The sequence below is a fragment of the Solea solea genome, chromosome 14 (genome assembly GCF_958295425.1).
Source record: "Solea solea chromosome 14, fSolSol10.1, whole genome shotgun sequence".
Taxonomy (NCBI): domain Eukaryota; kingdom Metazoa; phylum Chordata; class Actinopteri; order Pleuronectiformes; family Soleidae; genus Solea; species Solea solea.
Window position 1 is genome coordinate 6009085 of NC_081147.1, and position 26069 is coordinate 6035153.

General features: G+C 41.7%; 1 protein-coding gene across 3 annotated transcripts; it reads right to left on the reverse strand.

Annotated features, from left to right (window-relative positions):
- Positions 1-292: 292 nt before the first annotated feature.
- Positions 293-25420, reverse strand: pcdh10b (protocadherin 10b). Of its 3 annotated transcripts, none has more exons than XM_058649585.1 (5): positions 22352-25419; positions 21006-21064; positions 20372-20478; positions 5130-5287; positions 293-494 (listed from the first exon to the last, which is right to left on the reverse strand). In XM_058649585.1, the coding sequence occupies exons 1-5, from the start codon at positions 24863-24865 to the stop codon at positions 441-443; spliced, it is 2892 nt and encodes a 963-aa protein (XP_058505568.1). In that variant the 5' UTR covers positions 24866-25419; the 3' UTR covers positions 293-440. The 3 variants fall into 3 exon arrangements, with proteins under 3 accessions (XP_058505568.1, XP_058505569.1, XP_058505567.1); XM_058649586.1 differs by having other exon boundaries at positions 340-494; positions 4937-5287; positions 22517-25420; XM_058649584.1 differs by having other exon boundaries at positions 340-494; positions 4937-5287.
- Between the last annotated feature and the right edge of the window lie 649 nt (positions 25421-26069).

A 26069-nucleotide genomic window follows, 5' to 3' on the forward strand; every position in this document is an offset into this window, starting at 1 on the left:
TGGAAAAGGACGGCAAAATCAGTGACCGGTTATTTCACACCTCCGTCGACTCTGTCTCTACATCCTCTGTTTGATTCTCAGTCCCGCTGAGACAATAAGCTCCTCCCAGTAAGGCTGTCCGTCTACCTGCCTGCGTCTGTCCACCCCCGTCCACCGCCTCTCCTCCGTGTCCAAATGTGTCGTCGTACTGAGACAGGGGTGCCTCCGAAGTCCCGGCAGTGATCCAAGGAACTCCAGACAGGGCAGGGTTGAACTCGTAGTTCCTCAGTGTGGACGTTGTGGGAGTGGGCGGGGCCTCATTTTGGGTGTGATTTATATTTTCAGAATTTTTTGCGAGGTGAGGATCGATGAGGGGCAAAATGGATTGAAGACATAATGCTCCTTCTGTTGTCGTTGTTGTTTTACAGCCTTGGTCGTCGTGGGGGAGTGATTGTGCAAAGTCACGCGGTTTCTGATATGTCCACGCGAAAGGAGCTAGCAAATCCTTTTCCTCGCTATAAGAAGAGACAGAGAGAGAGAAAAAAACATGGTAAGCTCACTTTGCTCAGTTTGGATATAGCTTAGTTCACACAACATGGTTTTCAGCTCGATAATTAACTGTAATATTACCATAATTAATTATGGTTATATATATATATATATATATATAACCATAATTAATTATGGTAATATTACAGTTAATTGAGATTACATGCAATGTTGTCATTAATTCAACAAACATGTCCATTGGAAATGTTTGGTTTACAAAACATCAGAATTGGCACAGAAAGTTAGTCAGAAATGTTGTAATAAGCACACAAATAAAAGTAAAAACTCAAGAGGTTGACCTTTAAACATGCAACCAAGCTAAATAAGTGAATCCTGATTTACCCCATCATTCATGTTAGTTCTCATGTCTGTTTTTTATGAGAAGACCCTAAAGTCCTGGTGAACGAGGTCCGAGTGTGTGACCCACAGTGTCACTGGTGCAGTGTGAACTCACAGTGACTGCAATAACTCCAGACTGAGAGACAAGGAGTGTGGGACACACAGCAGTTCCCTGACTTTAAAAGGAGTTCAGTTTAAAAGGAGTGAACTTGGCCTGTGTGTGTGTGTGTGTGTTTGTGGGTGTGTGTATGGTGGGGGGGGGGGGGTGACAGAAAACTAAAAAAGAAGAAGAGCAGTGTTTAAATGGCCTCATTCACACAGCATTAGTGGGTTCACAAATGCACAACCGAGGGAAGGAAGTGTCACGTCTCTCATCGGGGGCCGCTCCTGTGAAATGGCTCATGGATAATATGTGTGTGTGTGTGACCACGCACTTAAAGGATGGAAGGGGGGTTGTTATGGGAACAGTGGCGGTAAGTGAGTGAATATCGCACAGCGGCGAGTTTATTTAGGACAACAAACAAAAGAGGGAGGCCAGGCTGGATCGGGCCTGGAGCGCAACCCTCTCCCTCATTCGAGCCCACCACTCCTCCCCTGTCCCCTCTGACTGACTAACCCCAAACCCCCCCTTCCCACTTATCCCTCCCCCACCGACTCAGTGCCGTCGTCTGAGTTTGATGATGGTAATCACTGAGCTCTGGCTATCATTCACCCCTCAAACACCCGACCCCCCCGACCCGCCCACCCTCAACCTGACCCCAGGCCAGGTCCAGGCCTGGGCCTGCCAGTCCCAGGACAAAAGAGTCTCTGTGTATCACTGGCTCAACTTGATCAGATTAAGGAGCTCCAGCCTCTTGGTATCATCATTCTATCCGCCCCCCCCAACACCGCCTACCCCTTGCTTTGACTGCTCCCTCTTTGCCTTTATCCACTGCCCCCCCCCCACACACACACACACACAGACACCACTCATTAGCATAAGGCCCACAGTGATAATCCACTTTGAGAGACGAGTGAGCGGAGTGGACTTCCTGGGAAACGCAGCGGCCGCAATATTGCGAGCACTTTCTGTCCGAGTGCCACTTCATAAGCGCATAATAAGGACGTACGCGGCAACTGTACAGGAGAACGCAAAGCAGAACAAAAGCAAAACGCCAAACAGAGGCTGCCACGTGTACAAAAAGAATAACAATAATAAATTAATCAGATTGAAATCACTCAAATTTTAACTCTCAAATATCAACATTACTATTTAATGATGTAGAGTCACTCTTTCACTGAAATATTCATTGTCGCACCACAGCAGTGCATACTATGCCTTATGTTACATCATTAGCAGCATCTGACAGTTTTGTTTTGATCTAAATATTCCATTAGCCATTGTTAATTATTGTCATCTGGCACCACAGCTTTATATTACCACAGCTGCTTTGTTTTAATTTGAAAGGTTTACAGTTTTATTTCCTCACCCATCATTGCGGAATGTAACATGTGTATTATAACTTGATAAGACATCGGTTTAGTAGTATTATCTTCGTTTCTCATTCCTGGTAATAACTTGACACTTGACACGTAATACCATATTTATATTGGTAAATGAAGAATTTCGTCAATAATTACAATTCAAACGTTAGTTTCAGTGTGACATTTAAGTGAATCTACAATCAGTATTTGGAGCATCAAGATGGCTGTGGGTCAAATCGGTGATCCACGGTGTAGCGTGAAACTGGGGCACAGGTTAGAGACTGGTCTACACCGCTGGGTGTGGGTGTTTGATGGTCTAAAACCTGAAACACCCATTGACCTTAGGTTCATCAATCATGATGATGTGTCCAAGTCTCCCACAGGGGCGTTTTAATTTACGGCACAGTATTCAATACTGCACCACCTTAGAGTTGTCTTTTGTAGCCAGTCACCAATGCAAATGTGCAGGTAGCCTCAAAAAGGACGATTAACAACATTACTACTGCCCTCAGGGGCTTTTTTTCCACCCCTGCATGAATTGTGATGTCACCAAAGCGCTGGAAAATCATCAGTGATAATGATTTTACAGTTTTGCATATTTTACTTTGGTCTCTCGTCAAATAAATTGTTCCCAAACACTGATTTCCCCCAATCTTTTAGTTAAGATTTATGTGTGTATGTTTTCCAAAAACATCAATTAAACTGTTCTTGGACAGGATTAGGTGTTACAGATATGGCTGTGAATTAGTGGCTACACGATGCACCAATTTTGCTTTATTTTGTGATTTGGGTCCTCACATAGTTAGTTTGGGAAACACAACAAAGTTTTAAAAACTGCCAAAGTATTGATGTGCATTGAACTAAAAATGGCGCATGTCTGACAAAATAGAGCAGACCAAAAAGAAATTAGTGTTATGTTCCCACTGATGCTGATCAAGCCGAAGCTGAATGCCAGTTAAACGCGTTCCCACGGTGGAAAAACCTGTTAAAAGCCAAGATTAAATGTTTTCTGACCAGTGGGAACGGAGTAGTAAAATGTATGCAGCAAGATGTACTTATGAGTCAAGGAGAAGAGATTGAGTCATTGTGGAGTTCTTTCACAGCTCATAGAGCGCTTAATGGTGGAAATACCAGGCCAGTATTAAACCGGGTCTTATTGCTCTGCTTGTCTGAAATCAAATTCTCTTTGGAAGTAATTCAAAGAATTGACATGCTTTGAACTACTTCCTGCCTTTAGTAGCCTGGGTGAACCGCAAGCGATTTGATCATAAATCTGTGGAATCAAAACTGACAAACTGCAGTAATTATTTCAAACGTTCTTTTCTCTGTTCTCAATATTATTATTTGAACTGGCTCAGTGTGGTGTAAGCGAGTGTCCAGAAGTGTCCAGACAGTCATTTACTATTTATTTACTAGTTTATATTTTATTTTCTGATGTCTTGTGTTGCAGAATGATGCTAGCTTGTTCTTTAATCACTGCCACAGTGTTACACAGTAAATAAAGTCATAATCATAACAAGCTTGGACTGCATGTGCTTGAATAATTGCAAATAGAAAAGAGTTTGTGCATGTGTCGAAATGTATATCTGTAGTTTTGTTTTTTTAAATAAATGTGTGTGAACGCTCAGTCTTTGTGTGTGTCTCGAAATGTTGATGACAACACAATCCTAATTTGAGCGGTTAGTTTTCCTAATTTATCATTTAGACTTTTTGATTTTTTTTTTTTTTTTATATAACAAAAAAGGAAAATTGAACAAACATTAATTCAATTAAATGATTCTTTCTTCTTCTCCCTGCTGTTCCGAACAGCATGCTGTGGTTTTAAATGATGGTGTGAGGGAAGCAGCGGGGCTCTGACAGTAGGATAATTCCAGGGAGCTGTGAGAGACAATGAGAGGAGGGGGGGGGGGGGCCTCTTCAGGCACCGCTTGACAAAATTATAATTACGCATTATCACTAAATTGCAGTGATTGAGGATGTATCTTTTTGTGGCCTTTGAATGAGAGCTAAGAAAGAGTAATTCCTTGGGAAACTGACTTTTCCCCTCCTCCTCTTCTCAATTATCGAAAAACCTCTTTTTTCCTCCTCCAGCTCCAATGCAATGACGTCTATCGAATGAGAATGAGATGTTAAGCTTGCTGTTCTTCCACGCTGATTAAAACCAGACATTTTCCAATGTCGAGCTTCTAGAGAAGGCCATCATTCTTATATGTTTCCATAATGGGACAGAGCTTCTGTGATGCCAGCATCTCCCACATCAAAGCGAGGATATACAGTAGATCATAATTGCTATTGGCATGTTTCATTTTGGTGGACCCACAGGCGAGTGTGTGTGTGTGTGTGTGCATGCATGCACAGAAATGGCAGGTGAAGGGGAGATAAGATGATGACAGTCAGATAATGGAGATGCTTAGCAAAGAGGGAAGAGTTAGTTAAACACCCTGACAAGAGGTGCAGAGAAAGGTCAGACCTGAAATGAATTTTGTGCACTCCTGCTGCCAGCCAATCTCAGGAGAAAATTTAATTTTGGAATCTTTTTTCTTTCTCTTTTTCACTTAATTTGATTGCCAGATCAGAGAGATCAGGGCAAAAACACAATACTCACTTAAATGAGCTGGGTTACAGGGAGCTCTGGAGCTAGGCAGTAAAGCTTCCAACTCTTTCCTCTCTAGGAAGCTGTGGTGGCTGAGGTGATGGTGTTGGAGGAGATGGTGGTGGAGGTGTTGATGACTGAGAGGCGTCTCTTTGCCAAAGGTGGAGAATGACATATCGGCCGTTTGCTCTGGGCTTTCAAATACCTCTGTGTCGGGGACAGAGTCCATCCCAGGCACGTGGAGGTTGCTGCGGTAGTCCGGACCCTGGCGCCCATCAGAGGGCATGAAGCTCGGCATCCAGCAGCGATCCGAGTGGCCCAGAGCCTTGCACTCCTCTGTGCAGTTGGAGAACAGATCAGCACCTGTGCGTGACGAGAGGGAAACGTGTGAGAAAGGTGGATGGAGGTCAGACGCAGGACAAAGGGGGGAAACAACCTTCTTGGGTGACTGCGCATGCATGCACAGGAAAACAATCAATTTCAACACATTTCCACTAATGTTTTAGAACATGGACATGTCCTTATGCAAGCTGCTCTTGTCGGGGCTCTGTGTTTCTTCTTCTCTTTAATATGTAGCCTAATTATTTTTGTTATATCTAATGACATTGGGCAAATATATATATATATATATATATATATATATATATATATATATATATTATACATATACAAATGCATACACACACACACAAAAAGCTGCATATCTATTCTTGTTAGAACACTGAAATGACCTCCATTCATTTACAACCATTTATTGTGTTTCCATATATTAAATGTAGATATGAGGTAAAACACAGTAAACATTACAGTATATTACAAATTCTAAGTACATGTACAATTTGTACTACGGGTATTTCATTCATATGTGTGATAATATATCACCATATAGAGTAGCTGACATACATTAGCCAATAGAACTTGCTGTAAGACATACACAGTGTGTCATATATTTACATTCACATGTTCTACATCTCACTTTACCCAGAGCCTCAGAAATGAGATTCTTCCTCATTAGGACCAGGCTTAAGTCCCCATGAGGACAACTAGTCCTGTGTTAATACCAGAAAGGGTCTTACAGAGGTCACAAAAACATGTACACAAAAGCACATGGAGGTTCTCGCCTTGTCGTAACACATACCGGGCCATATATTCCTATAGGATACTGTTCCCACGAGTCTGGCCCTGTTCTTTCCTGAGAAATGTGAAATATCAAGTGGACCGAGCAAAGGACACGTGTTCACATCTGGCAAACAAAATGGACCCCACTTCACCAAATACAAATACACATGGCTGTTTTGTCTGTATGTGAGTCCTGTATCAATGTGTTTTTCTGTTGGTGTGTGTTTGTGTCAAAGCAAGTGACACTGAGAAACACTGAGAAAGGAGCTTAATCCACCTTTAATCTGACAGAAAAACATGGTAACTTAAGTGCTTAAAACAAAGTACGTAATGCTTCGTAACCTACATTGTGCAATGAAGACCTAGAAACTTAATTTGTACAAAAACACAATCACTGAACTAAAAAGGGGGCAATGAAAACACGACCATAATTAATCCTTTAAATGTTTTACACATCCATGACCTTGATATTTCTAAAATCCTGGCTGAACAGGCGCCCATTTTTGACCGCCATGTTTTTTTCAATAGCCCACAATGGATAAACAAAATATATTTTGAGTTTTGATACTAACTGATGACTACCATATTCCCAAAAAAATAAAATCCCAAAAATAAACTTGAAGGCAAGTCCTTCAGGTCGTTCCTATTTCTTTGTGCAGCTCATAGTTAAGACTGTGTGCTTGAGTCCATTTAAATGTGGAGCCATTTAGCAAAATCAATCTTGTTTACTATAAAAGTTTTTTTTTTTTTTAAATAGTGAAACAAAATGTGCGGTATATATATATATATATATATATATATACTTATATATATATATATATAGATCAGGGCTCCCAGCTGTAGTGCTTTTTCCTTTCCTGCTCTGTTCCCTCTGAAGACACTTTTTTTCTTCTTTTTTTTATACAAAGAAGAGAAACTGCACTGGGAGACAAAATAATTACAGCATCCGTAATTAATCCTGTGGCTGAAATATATTCAATGTCCTTTGGATTTAAACAGGTCAAGGTCTTAGTGAATGAAAGAAAAGTTTAAAACATAAAATGAGGGAGGATATTTTCAGCTGTGGTCTCATTGATGCGACTGCAAAACAAATGACTGTTAGAGTGGTAACGCTTTCTTGAACCAAATATGCCACATTATTGAAAAAAAATGGAAAAACACCACATACTATCAATGAGAGTTTATTTTTATATATATATTATAGCCTTTGAATGTACTTTTGTATGTTTTCACTGACAATTAACAACATCACATCACATCTAAGGGTGCAACTGATGATTATTTTCAGCATTGGTTAATCTGTCAATTATTTTCTTGATTAACCAATTAGCTGTTTGGTCCATAGGGAATCAGAAAACAATATTGATTTGCTTTCTCAAACCTCTAAAATAATGAAGTTCTCCAACTGTTTTGTCCACAAAACCAAGATATTACATTTAAAGTACTATTTAAAAAAAAAAACAAAATAGTTGGCAATAAATTTAGTAATCAATTAATAATCAATTAAATGCAACATTACTCACATCACAGCACTTGGAAAACTTAAAATCTAAATAAAAGGATTTTTTATTGATTGTGGTGAGAAATACATATTAATCAGTATACTATATACTGTGGTCTTGTGTGTAGTCACTACATTCATTAACTGAATTTAGCAATTGCAGTATTTCTAAATAAAACAAGCAACACTGTAAATGAAATACTAAATAAACAATTAAATAAGAAAAACAGTGATTTAGATGCAGTATACAATTTGTAGGTTTTACAAATGTAAAATGTTGTACATGTTCTTGTATTTGATTCCTCATGGAGATCAAAACTGTGGTTAGGTTGAGGTTAGGGATAAAGACAGTTTTAGGCTGTCCACATGACGTGTCCTATGAAAATTAGCTGTGTGTGTGTATCATTTTGCAAATGATCTCAGGTGTTAAGCTGCTCGTGTGTGTACGGTTGAGAAAAAACAGAGCAAAAATGTGTTTTAAACAATCATGTAAATGGAAGATTCTGAATTCCATAAACTAAACATGTTCTGTATGTCAAATATTTCTCTATAATTATAGATGTTCTTACTACAATATGGTGAAACTTTAAAGTGCAATGAAATACTAAAATGCCTGAGGTACATACAGCACTGTACATGCCTTTCGTAGTCTGTATGTGTGTGTGTGTGTGTGTGTGTGTGTGCAGTTAAGAGGTTGAAAGCCAGCGAAATGCCAGTGTTCCCTTTTAGCCTCGATGTTAGATTAACTAAACCACAAACTCAATAGTATTGGATTACCCAGCTTGCCTCTGTGCCAGGCCCTCAGTCTCAGTCACTCTCACTCTCCCAGACACCATTTAAAAAAAAAAAACAACAAAAACTATTGTTCTCCATGAAAGGCCAGGCTACAGGTACAAATGAAAACCAGTTTGAACATGCACTTTCATGTGGAGGAGTCGGTATATGCGAGGTGCTTTTTCGCCTGGAATTGTGGGGGAAGAAATAGAAAACAGCTTTTGTCCGAGGGCACAGACTACATAGCTACAGGGAACAGAGTTAGCAGCAACATTAGCTGTTCAGCACAGCTATTTAGGCCGAGTGTGAGCCTTGAGCCAAATTGTGTTTTCATCGCCCCATATGTTTGTGCACGACGGCTTAGATCCCGCATATGCATGTTTTTTGCAGCCTACATCTGCTTGTGTTGTGTGTGTGTGTGTGTGTGTGTCTGAGTCGCTGTTTGTGGCTAAAATCTGTTACTGTCCAGCTCGGGCTATCTGCTGCTAATCCTGCTGAATACAGACTGATCAAGCATCAGTAAGCTGTGTGTGTGTGTGTGTGTGTCTTAAGCAGTCAGCAAACGGGGAATTTGCTTTGTTACAAAGCGGATTAATTTGGCTTGCCATCACTAACAGCTTGGAAAAGTGCCCAGTCTCCTATCGAGAGGAGAGGGTTTTCTTATTAAATATTAACCAACGTGCCATAAATACACCATCACATTACATTTTAATATGGCCTCTTCCGCAGGGAGGAAACAACACACTTGCACGGCTTTATGGGGGCACAACCAGGAGGCACGGCGGGCACAGATGTATGACATCAGTGCACCTAAACATGCCGGGAGCAGAGGGAAGCGAGCAGGAAAAGAAAGGGAGAAACAAGTGAAGTTGGACATGGAGCTCTGCCTCCACTACAAAATGGATGCTGTGTTAATTCTCAAAATGGGAACGGGGAAATGTGGCATTTAGACTCTGCCAGAGAGATAAGACTCTCACACTCTCTTTCACACACACACATACACAGACATAGAGAGAGAGCAAGAGAGAGCGGGGAAAAAAAGACAGAGAGATACAGAGTAAAAGCAGGACTAACAGGGGGAGGCGGAGAGTGGGGGGGTGCAGATCAAGACATCTTGATACGTCTTGACATTTTGGCAAAATTAGAACTCTACAGTGTCAAATCAGACTGATAAAAAGTTTCGGCTGTAAAACCAGCCCACACTGCACACAAAAACCAACACACACATTTGGACAAACCCAAACCCCCTTACCCAAACCATCCCAATCTATGGTTTTCAAATCCTCACTAAGATGCAGACAAGTACACTGCACTGACTTACATATATTTGTACAGTGGTATATCACTAAATTGACCTGGTTAATGCCTAACCCTAGCTGTAACCCAAAACTCATATCTTAATCCAATGATGCTGCGTTCTATTTAAATCAGACGTCGGACCTGGCAGTGACATCACCCCAGAGTTCACCACATACCAGTTGAGAGGTCGTAGTATAAACATAACCAGTGTTAACTGTTATGTAACCAATACCAGTCAATAACAACGTTCCACACAGTCATTTATGCAAAGAGTAACAACGTGTTTATGGTTAAAAATGAAATAGTACTACGTGTACGACGGATTTACTGTGAAACAAATACAACAAACACACTCTCAACAGTAAAAGAAGCAGTGTTTGTATTTTGGCAGCGATCTTGGAATGCAATATTGAATGTTAAGTTAAGAGGGCGTTCCATTTGTAGTTGGAACTCGGAGTTTCCGAGATCATAAACACGGATTTCCACCTAGGAAACTCACCATCTGAGTTTCAATTACACATTGTATGGACCATAACAAACAGAGTCAAAAGGTCAACCTCATTAAGAACCTAGCTTTGGTCATCATGAGGACAACTGTGTGTATAAGAAGAGGTACAAATAGACACACACACACAAATGCCAAAGTATAAAGCTGGTGAGTGATGATTATTTTCTCTCTGTCATTTTTTTCACATATTTTCTCAGAGCCCAGATCCGTCAGGTTGAGTTGGGAGGCCTCATCTGCCCTCTGCTTTCATGTAAGAAAACTGTGTCAACACGCCTGCAAATACAAGCAAAGGAGGCCAGAGAGGAGTGGGAGGGGGAGGGTGGGAGATCAGGCCAGGGCAATTATGAGTCACGCTGGCCCTCATTGCCTCTCAAAGCGTCTCATCTCATCTTGGCATTCTGCGAGGTGTTCACGTGCGCGCGGGGGCAAAACAGTAAAGTCCCGATAATAACCTTCATTTGGTAATTGGTATGCAGGGGTCTGAAAAATGAATTACTGATCAGCGAGCTGTTACTGCAACGATAACGTGAACGGCAGGCCTAAAGAGGAATTCATCAAGGCAGCTGGCAGAGATGGGAGCGGATTGGTTTGGTGGCTGATGGGGAAGGTGGGAGGGAGGGGGAGCGAAATTGGATAAGCGTCTTGACTCAATCTTCTCCAAGTGCGCGACACTGCCTATATTGATAATATGTACTTTACACAATGTAGCAGGAGTGGAGACAGCGTCCCCGAGGGTGTACTCCCTGGGCTGCGTGAGCGCTGCTGCTGCTACGGAGCCTCGCAGCAGATGAGAAACACTTAAAATTCCACCGTGATTTAATTCAAGACGAAATGTGCCCATCATGGACCGAACGGAATGACCTTTCACTTGTTCTGCAGAGGAATGAGCAACTTGACATTAAACTGGCAACACAGATTGAAGGAAAGCCTTTAGATGACTCCTGAGGTACATTTTTCTTCTTTATCCATTATTATCTTTCTGATATAAAACCCTGATACGGAACACTGTATTATCAAATATACATCTCATTGTGTTGAGCTGAATTCATAGTTAGAACAAGTGAAAGCTGAAGTGTCTGCCATGTAAACATTTGATTCATTGAACTGCACTGATTAATATTTGAATGCAAGAGAGGAAATGTGTTACATACAGTATGCATGTGAGGGCACGATGCATACGTATCGTACTTTTTGTTACATGAATTAATTGTCATTTTGAACTAAAATTGTTTTGCATCTGACACAATTTCACTCATCTATTGTGCCTCTTCTTTTATATTCAAATAAGTCTATATCCTGAAGCTCGCGTGATTGTGGCAGGCGTGCATCTCTGTTGTTTTCTCTTATGTTTTTCAGATTCCATTGGATTTTTGAATTTTCTTTTTCTTATCTGTTCCAGTAAATTTGATCACTATTGGACCGATACTGAATATGATACCAGCTCATCTATATTGGCACAAAGCTGCATTAATTCTCACTCATGTTGCATCCACGCTTATTATAGCAGACCGATACAAATCGGATTTCTACATTTCAAATTCAAGTCAAATTCTCTCTCAGATTACTTGATTTACATTATGCTGAAAGGTTATTATGAGATTATTGATCAATAATTCCAAAAATATCCTGCCTACCCCCTTTAATGTACCTGCCTCATACTTCCGGTTCTACCTAATGATTTATTTGCGCTGAAGTTTTTATCTACGTTCACTTAGGTAAATTACTTCTTCCACCACCGCTCTTTACAAACTGATCCCTTCAGGCTTCCTGACTGCTAGTCTGACACAATCACTTATTACCATTCAGTGTTCTCAGGCTGGGCTGCAGCACACATTGTGAACATTACACAATTAAGCTTTCACAGAAATAACAATGAGCCACAGTGCCTCCTAAAACATTTCCACCGCTGAAGCTTGGCAGACCTGACACAGGTGCACTTTCATGTTTACAAAAGGAAAATATATATTGCTGTTTCCTGTTTCCTGATACCACACAATGATTATTTTACATTACTATGTTGTATTATGTGTTGTTGGAGTGACTGACTTAAAAGAGGCTATTTTTAACTAATGCTGAATATTAGTAGCGTTAATGCAACACTATCACCAGGATCAAATAATTCACATTGTACATTTCTGAACCAAAATGACTTGACACTGAAAGTTTAACTTTATTCAGACTAAATATACCAAGTTTTTTAAAACAACATGCTTACTTTAGTTTCTTTTTTTTTTGTTCAGTTTTCAATAATTTTTTGTTTTCAGTGTACATGTCTGATTAGGTTTGGGCACAAAAACACCTAGTTATGCAACAAAAATAGCCTAAAACAGTATTAAAACATGCTGTGTCACAACATTAAAACACACCAATTGGTCTTGAACTGTGATCCACTACTTTATGTACTTCAATCACGAGGGCTGAGCTATTTGAAAATGAAAAACAAAATTTTTTTCTACTACATATTGCAGTAGGGATTTGATATGCAATAATTTTAGTCAACGTGTATGTATTAGGGCCAGGAAAATATGCTTTTTATGCACTCTTATATAGTGAGATTCCATAGAATTCACACGTTCAAATTAACATGCTGAACTGAATAATGATTTAAAAAAAACAAAAAAAAAACTGATTAGCACAACTTCCAATACTAATACTATATAGCTAAATTGGCAACTGCTACTTTCACTTGCTTTTTGTTCATGAAGCTTGTAAAAATATCACAATTCTAGAAAAAAAAATATTAAAAGTTAGTTCATTGATTTTTTTTTTTACTTCAAAAATAATCAAAGATGCTTAAATGTTGGTCCTGAGAGTGGAGATAATTTAAAATTCAGATTGCAAATTATGTTGAACATTATAAATTGACCTGAAATACTGATATAAACTATATCACTTTACCATGACTGACATGAATGAAATCAAACAACCTTGCAAACTTGATTTACCCAGGGTTTGATATTTTTCAGGCTTGTGTTATGTGTACTACAGTGCTTCTACTGATCATCCACTTATATGAATCACAAAACCCGGGACATTCCGGGTGCAAATGCTGTTTAAATAATTGGTCATTATTTCTTTGTATTTTCAAGGAGGACAAAACCATTTTAAACTACTACTGCACACTCCCAGACTCCCTCTCTTCTAATGTCTTTGTACAAGATGTGTGCACTGCCACAGTGTGTAATGACCATCCCGATACCTGCTCTCCAAACACATGTTCCCTATGTGTGTGTCCCGCCGTCATGACTCACTGAGTTATTTTTTCCCTCCTGCTCACAATGTGGGACTTTTACAGGGTGTATCTATCGTCACTGCCCCTATAACAGCAGGTGCGTTACAATAATGAAGTGTTACGTCCTCGGACCAGTAATACGTGGAGCAGGAGCATGCCAGAGCAAAACCCCATGTTATTTTAGAGGAATGCACCCATTTATGGACTGTACATTGTTATCATCTTGTTGTGAGCTATCTTTTTAGTTTTTTCTTTCTTTACCCTGTTTTGGACAGAGTTTTGTTTTTTGTTCTTTATGTATATTTTGTTTGTTTGTTTTATTTCATTTTGTTTAGTATTGTATTATTTGTATTATTTTAAACGCCTTTTTCTCTCAGTTCAATATGTATTCTCCACTCCCATTTGGCTTAAGTTTTTTGTTTCCTAGCCATCTTTGTGTTATTCTTCTATTTCGGATGTTCATTTTTGTTTATTTATATATTTTTACCACATCGTTATGCACTTGATTAAATTGAAAGTCACTATTGATTAATAATGCCATGTTAGAATATGTCTCTGAAGCTTTAATTTAACTATTATTTCAAAATGAAATAAAATAAAATAAAAGGAGTAAGTAACTTTACTCCGCTGAACATAGCATGCTTTGTATTTTTCTATTTAAATACATGTTGTTGTTATTTCTATTCATCTATTCCACTACATATGTATATGCATATGTTTTTTAATCATGGCCAAATAAATACATTTACAAAATGTGTTTACAGTGATGATAGTTGGTCAAAGACAGATTGACCTTGACTAAAAATCCTCCTCTCTCTTTTCCACACTGTCTGCCGCTGTCACCCACATACTGGATTTATGGGCAATGAGTGGATTGTTTACAGTATTGTATGCACAATGATCAAAAAGGTTGGGAAAAAACTTCTACTATGAGAAAATAGCAGATGTAGGTTTTTTTTGTGTTATTTCTTTTCCTTCTCTTATACTACGCTTTGTGATTTCTGGACTGTTTATGTGCAGCCGTGATGAGGAAAAACTGGGGAATTTATGATCCGGAAATAACCAAGTAGGCAGTCTGAAAATGTTGGCAGCAACAACAGTTACATAAAAAAAGAATAAATAATATTAATAGTGAATAAAAGACAGAAAAATGTCAGGGCAGTGAGGTTAAAACTGGACCATCCTTCTCTGTGAGGCTTGTTTTCAGCATTTGGAAACACATTTAAACAAATCTTACTTGCCGTTCATCATTTCTCTGCCACGTGTAATGATAACACTTTTAAGTCATAGTTCAACAAATTTAACGCAACATAAAAACCAATGTGCTCCAATAAATCTGATAAAATGGACCCGAACGTCTCTCTGAAGGCAAAAAAAGGGAAAATGGTCTGCTAGCTAAAGTCCCACGTCAAAGTCAAGCAGAGAGGCTAATGCGCCATGTGATGGATGACATTGACACGTTTGTTTAACGTTAGCATTTATTAAACACTGACACAGTTCGAGTGTGTCCTCTTTGCTGACAAACTCAATTAGCACACAGAGAGTAAAGCCTGTGTTTTTTTTCCCCCTCCACTTTGTATTGTGGGAGCAGAATGGTGCTACGGTAAGCCATGCTATCAATTAGCCTAATCAAACAAAGACTTGATGCGCCACAAATAATCTCTTTAGAGGCACTAAGCTGCATGATAACGCTGCAACAATGGAACTGTAACAGCAAAGGATTCTCAAAGTCACTGGTGGAACGTGACTATGCTTCTGGTCCAACCACTGCACTAACCTAGCGTAGCTTCATGCTAACACATACGCACACAAAATACAAAAAAAAACAGCCGAAACTGAGCTGAAACTGGGGCTCTGCTAAATAACCACAAGCTTGCATGTTAGAAATGTTCTAATCACTTGATATCAATGACGATTGTGATACAATGATACAAAAAATGAGAGACAACATACTCTTGCCTTTGTTGCAGGAAGACCCGAGTTTCTTTCTGCCTTTCTGCATGGAGTTTGCATGTTCTCCCCGTGTGAGTGTGTGAGTCAGTGATTGAGTGAGCCGGAATTTGTCCATAAATTATCCTTATATGTCGAAAAACTATCAAGTTCTGGGAGGAGATCAGCTCTTTGATAAGATTCAAGTCAACTGATGTGAAAAACTCTTCATGTCAAATGTTTAAATGGGACATATTATGCAATGTTTAATCATTTTAATACTTATATTTGGGACTCTGGGGGCCCCACCAGTCGCCAAAGTGTGGAAAAAGAATACTCCGTCATTTTTTTGTGGTCCCCCTTAGTGTAAGTATAGGCGATAAAACACGTGATGTTGAATTCCCTGCGCATTGTGACGGCAGCATGCGCATTTCACCGCGAATGTCACCACACCACCAGTAAGTTTACCTCGAGAGCTCCACCTTAGCTCCACCTTGTCCCTATAAAATGCGAGAGTGCAGGCGAGGGAGGAAGAGCGGTATTATGTCAACGCGGAGGGACAAGTGTGCTGTTGGTGGCTGCACAGTGGAGCACAGTGTTTTACACAAACTTCCAGCCTCAGAGGATTTTATATATGAACGTAATGTGCCGGATAAAGTCAGCAAACGTGTGTTTGTGTGTTCGCAGCGACCGTATTTCACCGATGTACAAACACACACATTTTTAAGAAAATGTCAAATAGAGCTCATAACTGACCATTCTGACACGTCCTAATTAAAAATATTTGTTCAGTACGTCCTCCATGACCGGAGCACAGACTCAGTCTGATACAGTCACATACAGAGGCAGTTTATGCAGCTCGCCGCTGGCGATCAGCGGTGCTGTCCCCAAGTATTTAAACTAATTTACAGTTCGGCAGTGTTCGGCTTGATCCTTGTGTCCAACGTCTCTTCCTGTGACGGCACTCTCGCTGTTTTCCGCGCACGCTGCCATGTTGATATTGTCAGAGAACTGGTGGAGGGAGGGGGAGAGGAATGGAGCGGAGGGAACAGGAGCTGAGTGAGTGCAGTAAAAAGGACAAATCAGAAACCCCCTGGAAGAAGTGGGTGTGTGTTTGCCTGTGTCTCATTTGCATGTAAAGGGACCATGCACAAAACCGAGGGTTCTGAAAGGGGCGGGTTTAGCAGGGTTATTGAACTGTTATGGTGCTTCATCCTTATGGCATTTTGACCAAAGCATGTCACAGACATGTTCATTAGGACACCAGGGAACTATTTTTAGGGTATAATATGTCCCCTTTAACATTTCAGCTGTTACACTCCTGGTAACTAAGCGATGGTTCAAAAGATTTCAATGTCAGATTTCTCAATCTATGCGTCTTATTTAGACCATGGGCTGCAATAAGTGATATTCAGTTATATTCTACTAAAAAAAAAACAATTTGCTCCACTTTGGTTCTGGGACAAATCAAGACATTTTTAGACATGTTGTGAAAACATTGATTGACATTTTCTCGCCATTTTCTGGACCAAAACAACTATGTGACTAATCAAGAAAATAACATATACAGATTAAACAATAATGGAAATAATAATAACTGCAGTTTGATTTGCGATATCATTTTTCCAAAGTCACGCTGGACAAGAAATTAAATATAGTTTTGTACTGTTTCTAATGTGCGTGTATTTCATGTTTAACACAGGTCGTAAAACTACTTAAAATGGCAAAATATTAAATTGCCCCCATTTGCAATTACCTTTTGAAAACTATCTGAAACAGTGGCAGTTGCTGTTCTGTGCACTTTTAGTCATCAAATGCAAATACAACAGTACATTTTGGACCATTTGTTTTGTGACATTTTAGCAGAAGCATAGCTACCGTTGCTGTCATAGGGTCATCACCTCTGATCTGCAACAGCGGAGACAAAAACCAAACTAATCCTCAACTTTGTTCGTAGAATTAGTGTGATTACAAATAAGATCAGTTGCTTGTGGTCACATGACTTAATTTAATGCAATGATAATATATTTTTATTTAACACTATTTCAACTAGGGATGTAACGATTACCGGTATGACGATAAACCGCGGTAAAATTCCCGACGGTTATCATACCGTTTCAAATTTTAATTATCGTTAAAACCGTGATTGATTACCGCAACTGATTACCGAAAAACTCACAGTGATACTGCTCATTTCCTGGAGAAGCAGCAGCACCTGAACGGCACTCGCTCAAGCGGGCGCGCATGCGCAGTTTGCACTGTCTGTCCAGCGACAACACGGCTGAAGCCACCTGCGCTCCAGAGATTACTCCCGTAAGATCAGAAATCTGGGCATATTTTGTATTTTTAAAGGATGTTGAGAGTAAAATAATTGAAGACAATCAATCCTTGTGCAGAAAATGCAAAAAAAAAATCTCCGCGAACTTCGCGGCGCGAAGCCACTTCCAATATGATGAGCCATCTCCGTGACCACCACACACAACTTTTCAGCGGGTAAGTCAACAAAAACGGGATTTCGGAATAGTGGGAAACGTCATGGTTTGTCTCGCGAAAGCGAGTAGTGTGCAGACGACAGGTACCGTAGCAGACCAAAATGTGTTTGTTTCTGTGTTTTTTTATTTTATTTTTATGCTGTGTACGACCGCTGCTACTTAATTATTATCCGACACAGAGTGAGGACCTGTGTGTGTGTGTGTGTGTCAGTCAGTCAGATGATAATTATTATTAATAATAATAATAATAATAATAATAATAATGATAATAATAATAATAATCATATAATATAAAATATCTTTTTTTAAATAAAACTTGGTTAAAAGATTTCAGTGTGTGTGTGTTCAGTACTTTTGGAACATTTTGAACACATCTAACAATACCGTGATAATATTGATAACCGTGATAATTTTGGTCACGATAACCGTGATATGAAATTTTCATATCGTTACATCTCTAATTTCAACTATATCTATTTGTATAGAAATTGAAGCATTGCTTTGTTTTTGGTATCAAAACCCAGCTTTATATTATCCAGCAAGTCCTACTTGTACAAGAAAGAGTGAGAGGGTGAGAGAGAGATAGAGAGAGACTATTCATAACAAACTACTGTATGAACTCTGGCTGGCAGCTTTGACATCAAATGCTAATGCGCTCGAAATAGGACAACTCCATCCACATAAAGGAGCTGGCTGGCTCAGGCCCGATTAGGAGTAAATATGTTCCACAGTGGGGAAAAAAAAACACTGACTGAGCTTATTAAAGTTGAAAAAAAAGGAGTAACAGTGAGGATGGTTGAGCTGTGTGTGTTTGTGCCTGTTTACTGATGTGTGTGTGTGTGTGTCAGCTATCCAGACTACTGGAGTGACAATGAAAGTGGCAGGAAAGCTTCATTTGGCACGGAGAGGAGCAGACACGATGACAGGCTCGGCCCACAGAGGCACCGCCACTCAATGAAGATATAAAACCACCATTCATAACTCTGGGGGCCCATTATATTATCTCAGTTGGGTTCCTTTAGACAGGAAAGATTAAAAAGAAGACAATAATATATGATCAGCAAGAAGGCAAAGAAAAAAAAAGAGGAGCAGTTGGAGAATAATTTCATGAACTGATGCATTAATTAACCCAATGAACGAATGAATCGCCTGTTTTGTTTGCTACACCCACAACCTCTTTAGTCCTCATCCCAGCGCTCCAGTGTGAGCGTGTGACCTCATTAAAAAGCCTGTCACGTCCCAATCGAGTGGTCTCCACGGCGCAGAGTGACCCAGCTCACAGGGAGCCGGGGCTCCTCATTAACACGCCGCCACATATTTACAAACAACAGCGCCCTGGTGTTCACTTTCGGCCCAGCCATGTTAAATCTTCACAGTGAGGGCTCGGAGGCAGCTCACAGGTTTTTACACTAGTGTAATTTCATTTCTTCTTTTCAGGGTAGAGAACAGGAAATAACAAAGAATGACGGCACTAGGGACAAAAAAGAAAATTACAACACCCTCATGATCACCCTGTTGCCATGATGCTGACTACAGCCATGTGTGTCGCTGAGCAACTAGTTCAACGCAGTTTAGTTCAATATTGGATGTTTGATAAATATAAAAATGCGACACAGCATCAGCGAAAACAGAAAATGGTTGTACACACTCAAAATTTACTTCAATTGGTAACTCTAAATGAGTTCTTTCAAAGGTTAACAATCATTTCATAAAAGATGTTATAGTCTTTGAATAGCAAATACAGTATTTCTCTTCTACATTTTATCTTACAAAATTGATGATGAGAACTGAAAACAGTTCTCTCCAGTTCTTTGTTCATGATTTTACCTAGGTATCCGAAAATTGTGTCTTCCCTTGATGCAATAACACAGAAAAGTTCTGCCACTTTCTTCAAAATTCCTTAAGATTATTTAATTAAGTAGAGAAGTTGAGGCTCCTGGTGCCACGGACAAAGAGCAGGGCTGTAACTATGACCAAACATGGTGAAAATCATGCTTTTCTACATGTTTATGCTTAAAGTCTGATATCACTGCATCTGCGTTAATATTCTGTGCAAACACTGTAGAAAAAGCAACTTTGTGGACTTTAGCCCCCAACTAAAGTGAAACGGATGTGTGAATGTGTGTGTGACAGGAGGAGAGAACCAAATTCCTCCTCACTTACAGTGATTGTAAAGGTTTTTCAACCAAGAGAAACCATCAAATTATTTTTGGTATTGCAGGGATAAGAACCTAAGAATGGAAAAGTACTGTATTAAAGCTTAGTCTATGCTGCATAGCACATGTCCTAATCCTGATTTGCTAATTGTCTTGCTTCAGATTGCAGTTTCTATTTAAAAACATTTAATTGTTCAGCCCTTGTGTGATATAAGCCATCATTTAAAAGAAAAAAATGCCTTCATTTTTCAATAATGAGCAGGATTTGAGCAAGAGGAGTCCATATTTCACCTCTGGAGAGACACATGCTAATCAACAAGGCCTCCTCCAGCTGCTGTAGAGGATGCACAGCCACAGAAGTGGAGAGAAATAAACTCATTGTTTGGGCGGGCGAGGAAAATACACACACGCAGCAAAAGAAAAAACAAGCGATTTACCGGAGGAATGGCCTCGATTAGTGGCGTCATGGTCGCTGTCCCCCTGCTCGCTGTCTCCGTGGCCACTGTCTTTGGAGCTGACCAGGTCGGCCTCCTGGAACGCCGAACTGAAACCAGAGAGATCACTGAGACAAAGCCTTTATTTTCCATTATCCCCGCTCATTTCTAACCGTACTGGTAACGTGTAATCATTGCCAAGCCCTTTTTTTCTTTTTTAAAAGTTATTTTTATACTTTTTGCTGTTATTAGATAGGGAATGAGACAAAGGGTGGATTCAAAATGCAACAAAATGGGTCCCCACATTAAAAGTGTGGGAAACACTGATCTAGATGGGCAGATATTACAATTGCATTTTGATTTGCGATGTATTCTTTGTCTAGCTCAGTGTCACAATCTGAATCTGCTTCATTGCTACATGGGTAACACTTACACTAAGAATTTACAGTGTAATGTTTTTTTCCTGGGAAGAATGAGACGTTAAATTGCTCAAGTACTAATCTATGAACTATTTCAGATAACGAAAGGAAAAATTATATATTTTTTTCTTTGCATGGACCAGTGAGCTAAAGATAAAGGAAGTGGAAGCACTCAGCGGACAAAAGAGGCTGAGGGTGAAATTTGTTTGTGTGTTTACCTGTTGACACGTCTTGGCCTGTCAGCCAGGTAGCTGAGCTCAGCACGTTGGTGTTTGACCTGAAAGAAAACAGGGTGGTTATCAGTCTGTAACAAAACAAAAACACACAAATGAAGCAAAATATGACACAAACACACAGTGCTATGTTAATGCTGGCGGTGAAATGAAGCTGTGCTGCAGTTCAGCCAGTAACACACATCAGTCGCATCATTTTTGCATGTGTGTGTGTGTGTGTGTGTGTGAGCTCCACAGATACTAGGCGGTGAGATAAAGTAGTGCACGGATTCAGGCTGGCACAGCCGAGAGCTGCATCTTTGTTCTAGTGCAACTCAGCAACATTGTGACCAGTATGCTTAATGCAAACACTCCTCTCCGCAGGGATTTAGTCCCTCTCTCTCTCTCTCTCTCTCTCACACACACGCTACAAAAACACGCAGCCACAGCAGCCAGCAGCAGCTCCGATGCCACCATACATTACATGCTCCTTCTCCACTTCTCTCCACTTCATTTGTGTGTGTTTTAAATGATTTCTGAGCACAACATGAACATGCAATAATTGCTGTTTCACATCTGACCTCCCTGAGGACTGCTAAAGGCAACATGTCAGCAACTGGTGGTCTGATCGCTTCGTTTTGCTTCATGCCTTTCCATTGCTGTTCTGTTTGTACATTAGTATTCAATTAAAATAGTCCTGCCTAGCAGTTAGCTGAGGGAAGGAGAAAAATTTTAATATGTGTGGTTTGACACATAATATATATTTTCTACTGAGCACACAGGAATAGAGGTCGAATGATACAAGCTTTTCTTTGACGGCTGCTGATTCCGTTTCAATTTGCATTTATTTCAAATAAAATTCATGTTTAAACTAAATTTAATACATGAAACTGCTTACATGAAAATAATAGACATGCACTATAACTGTATTTGCTAAAAATAAATAGCAGATATTGGCTGATAAATTGATATACGTCTACATGGGGATGTATAAATGGAATAAAACAGGCAGAGATGAAAACTGAATTAAATACATAATGGAAAAAAATAAAGTAGTGATTTATCAGCTAGGGCTGAAAGATTTGGGTAAAATACCTAATTGTGATGTTTCTGCCTTGTACTGCAATTTAATATGCAATTTAACTTTAATGTTGAAAATATCAAATTGATTTATCGGCCTGGCTGATAAATCGGTCTACCTCTACATAGGGGTGTATAAATGGAATCAAACAAGCAGAGTGGACATGTCTGAGGTGAGATCCTGTGCATGAGGTCAGGTTTTTAAACATGCTGGGGGTCTCTGCATGAAAAAGGGGGAGGTTACACTGCTCAGGTGTAAGAGGGACGCTTACCTCGTTTGATAAAATGCTGCCATTTGATATGATGTCAGGCTGCTGGTCTGTGTACCCTGTCACTATGGCCCCACACGGGTTGTGATCGGTGTCTGTGCTCCTAGACGGACTACGTGGCTTTAGGAACATGAGGTCGGTTTTGGCAGACTCTGGTGTCAGACATACCTGGTAGCAATAGTTCTGGTTTTGGTGGTGGGAGCTGAAGCTTCCCGATTCCTCCACGGGGACTTGAGCTGTACTGGCTCCACTCACGTTTACAGCACTTTGCACCAGCATGATATCTGACTTGCTGAGCTTTTTCTTGCGGGCCCGGCTCTGCTGAGAGCAGCAGGAGCTGCAGCTCAGGCAGCAGTCGCTGGTCAGGCACGTGTAAATGTTTAGCTTCTTGTCCTTCTGGCAACGCACGGCCAGCACAATCATGACCAGGAGGAAGATGAAGGAGACTGAGCCCAGGGCGATGATGAGGATGAGCGTGAGGTCCAGGGTGCCATCTTTGGCCTTGGCACTGCTTCCTCGGTCAGCGCTGCCGTGGCCTTCCACCACACTGTCCACCAGTACCACCAGGACACTGGCACTGGAAGACAGTGGTGGCTGGCCATGGTCTCTCACCTCAATGAGCAGGTCGTACAGCTGGTGGGGGTCTCGCTTGGGTGACACACGCCTTGCAATGCGGAGCTCGCCCGTCCTCCAGTCCATCCTGAACATGCCATTCTCGTTCCCCCGCTGGATGCTGTAGGACAGCCGGGCGTTCTCGCCATCGTCCGCGTCCATGGCCACTATGCGGGTCACCAGGTAGCCTGGCTCAGCCGAGCGGGGCAGTGGCTCCCTGGCTGTGCCATTCTTCCCCACGGGGGCCAACACCACTGGGGCGTTATCATTCTGGTCCACAATGATGACTTTGACTGTGGCATTGGAGGAAAGCTCTGGGGTGCCCGCATCGTTGGCCTGGACCATGAACGTGAAGTCCTTCAGCTGCTCATAATCAAAAGACCTGAGTGCATACAGATATCCTGTCTCTTCATTGATTGACACGTACGTTTTGACTGACATCCCCTGAATGTCACACTCTAATATGGAGTAGCTGATGAGCGCGTTCTGCCCCACGTCTAAGTCTAGGGCCGTTACAGCGTGTATGTACGCCCCTGGCACGTTATTCTCAGTCACATACACATCATAGATTTGCTGCGTAAAAGTGGGCGCGTTATCGTTCTCGTCTGACACCTGGACTCTGATAGACTTACTGGTGGTGAGTGGGGGAGTCCCTTTATCCCGCGCAACCACGGTGACCGAGTAGGACTCCGCCTGCTCTCGGTTCAACGGCCCGTCCGTCACTATGGTGAAATAATTCCTGAAGGAGGTTTTTAATTTAAAAGGGACGTCACCGAGGATTTCCACGTTGATCTGGCCGTTCTCCTCCGCGTCCCGGTCTGTCACACTCAGGAGCGCGATCACGGTGCCCGGAGCCGCTTTCTCGCTCACGGACTCGGTGACGGTGCTGAAGGTGATCTCCGGCGCATTGTCGTTGGCGTCAGAGACTTTGACCAGCACTTTGCAGTGCGCGGGGACGGCGTTTGGCCCCATATCCTTGGCCTGGACGAAAATCTGGAAGATGCTGCTCTCCTCAAAGTCAACCTCTCCACGCACCTCGATGCGCCCGGTGCGCGGGTCAATGCTGAACAGATCCTTTACGCGACTGGAGATGTGGTTACTGAAGGAGTAAACCACCTCCCCGTTCAGTCCCTCGTCCAGGTCGGTGGCATTCAGTTGAATTAACAGCGTGCCCACCGGTGCGTTCTCAGAGAGACTTACTGTATAGACAGGCTGGTCAAAAACTGGCACATTATCGTTAGAGTCCAGCACTTTAACAACCAGCAGCGCGGTGCCAGTCCGCGGCGGCTGACCGCCGTCCACCGCGGTCAGCACGTACCTGTGCGCCGCCTGCTGCTCCCGGTCCAATGGCTTCTCCAGCACCAGCTCCGCGAACTTGTTCCCGTCCGTTTGGGTCTGCACATCCAGGTAAAAGTAGTTGTTAGTGGTGATGTCGTACGTGCGTAATGCGTTAGAGCCCACGTCCGGGTCGAATGCGCTCTCCAGGGGGAAGCGGGTGCCCGGAGTGGCACTCTCTGAGATCTCCACCGTGATGTCCGTCTCCGGGAAGCTGGGTGGGTTGTCGTTGATGTCCACAACCTCGATTTCCACACGGAACAGCTCCAGCGGATTCTCCAGGAACACCTCCATGTTGAGCTGGCAGCTGGCGCTCTGCTTGCATATCAGCTCCCGGTCGATTTTCTCGTTCACAAACAGGACGCCGTTCTCCAGGTTCACCTCCAGATATGGCGAGCGAGAGCTGGGCACCACTTGGAAGCGGCGGGACACCAGCTTGGTAAGGTCCAGACCCAGGTCCTCGGCGATATTCCCCACCAAGGTACCGTGGTCTGCCTCCTCCGGCACAGAGTAGCGAATCTGAGAAAGCGCTCCATCCGCGAGGCACAGGGCAAGCACGAGCACAATCATCGCCGGAAAAACAAGTGCACTTAGGCAGAAAAAAGACCATAAACCTTGTTATCCCCTGTAGGTGCACAAAATGTCAGTTCCCATCACACATTTCAAGCGGCAGGTACAAGTCTCCAAAATGCGTAAAAGTCTCCAGAAAATGCGTAAAAGTCTCCAAAAATGCGCAAAGCATCCAGGAAAAATGTCCCAATAGAAAAGGGGCGAAATAAAGACTTTTGTTGACTGAATAATTATTTTTTTCCTTTCTATTTTAGCTCCACGGTCTTGCTTTTCAGCTGCGTCCCGGAGAATCTACAGCGCACATTCCACTGAAGCCACTGGAGCGATGAAGCCAGTGTTGGAGAAAAAAGAAACATAATCCATACTAGAAAAATATCAAACACATGTTTTACTCAGAGATTATCCCTAATCGGAAAACATGTGACACACTTGTCCTCTTTTTCTTTTCTTTCTTCTTTTACTCTCTCTCTCTCTCTTTGGCTCTGTCCGGTTGGCAGCTTGCTCCCTCACTGCGGTCTCTCTCCTCCACTTCGCTCTCTACTGATGCTGTTCACTCAACAATTTGCTTTTTTTCCCTTCTTCTTCTTCCCTCCTCCCTCCCACCTCCCGAATCGCACCTCCCTCTCGCGGCCCCCGCGGCTGTAAATCACGCTGATAGCTCTATGCTGATTGGATGGCGCGGCTGCCTGTCAACTACTCACCCTCTCTCTCTCTCTCTCTCTCTCTCTCGCTCGCTCTCTCTCTCGCGCGCTCTATCCCTGCTTGTCTCTCTCTCTCTCCCTTTGAGTTCGGTCCGGCTTCTCTCCACAATAGGGGACGTTTACGACTTTTAACTCCTCAGATGCCAGTTGTTTTACTTCTTCTTCTTCCTTTCCTCTTCTTCTTCTTCTTCTTCTTCTTCTTCTTCTTCTTCTCCTTCTTCTTCTTCACCTTGCCACCGTGATGAAATGATGCACACCATGATGGCAGGACTCACTGTCTTGGTGCTCGGCCCTTCAGTGTGAAACCTAAAGCAGCAGGTTAATGCATGTAAATGTTGTGATATGTATGCAGTGAATCGTGCGCCATTCATGTGCTGCTGCGCCGCTCTCAAGGCTGCGCGCTATAATTACACCACCCTATAGTAGTAATGTTATTACCCCCCACACCACCACTCTCTCTCTCTCTCTCTGCCTCGCCACAGCGGGACACAGAGTCAGAGACA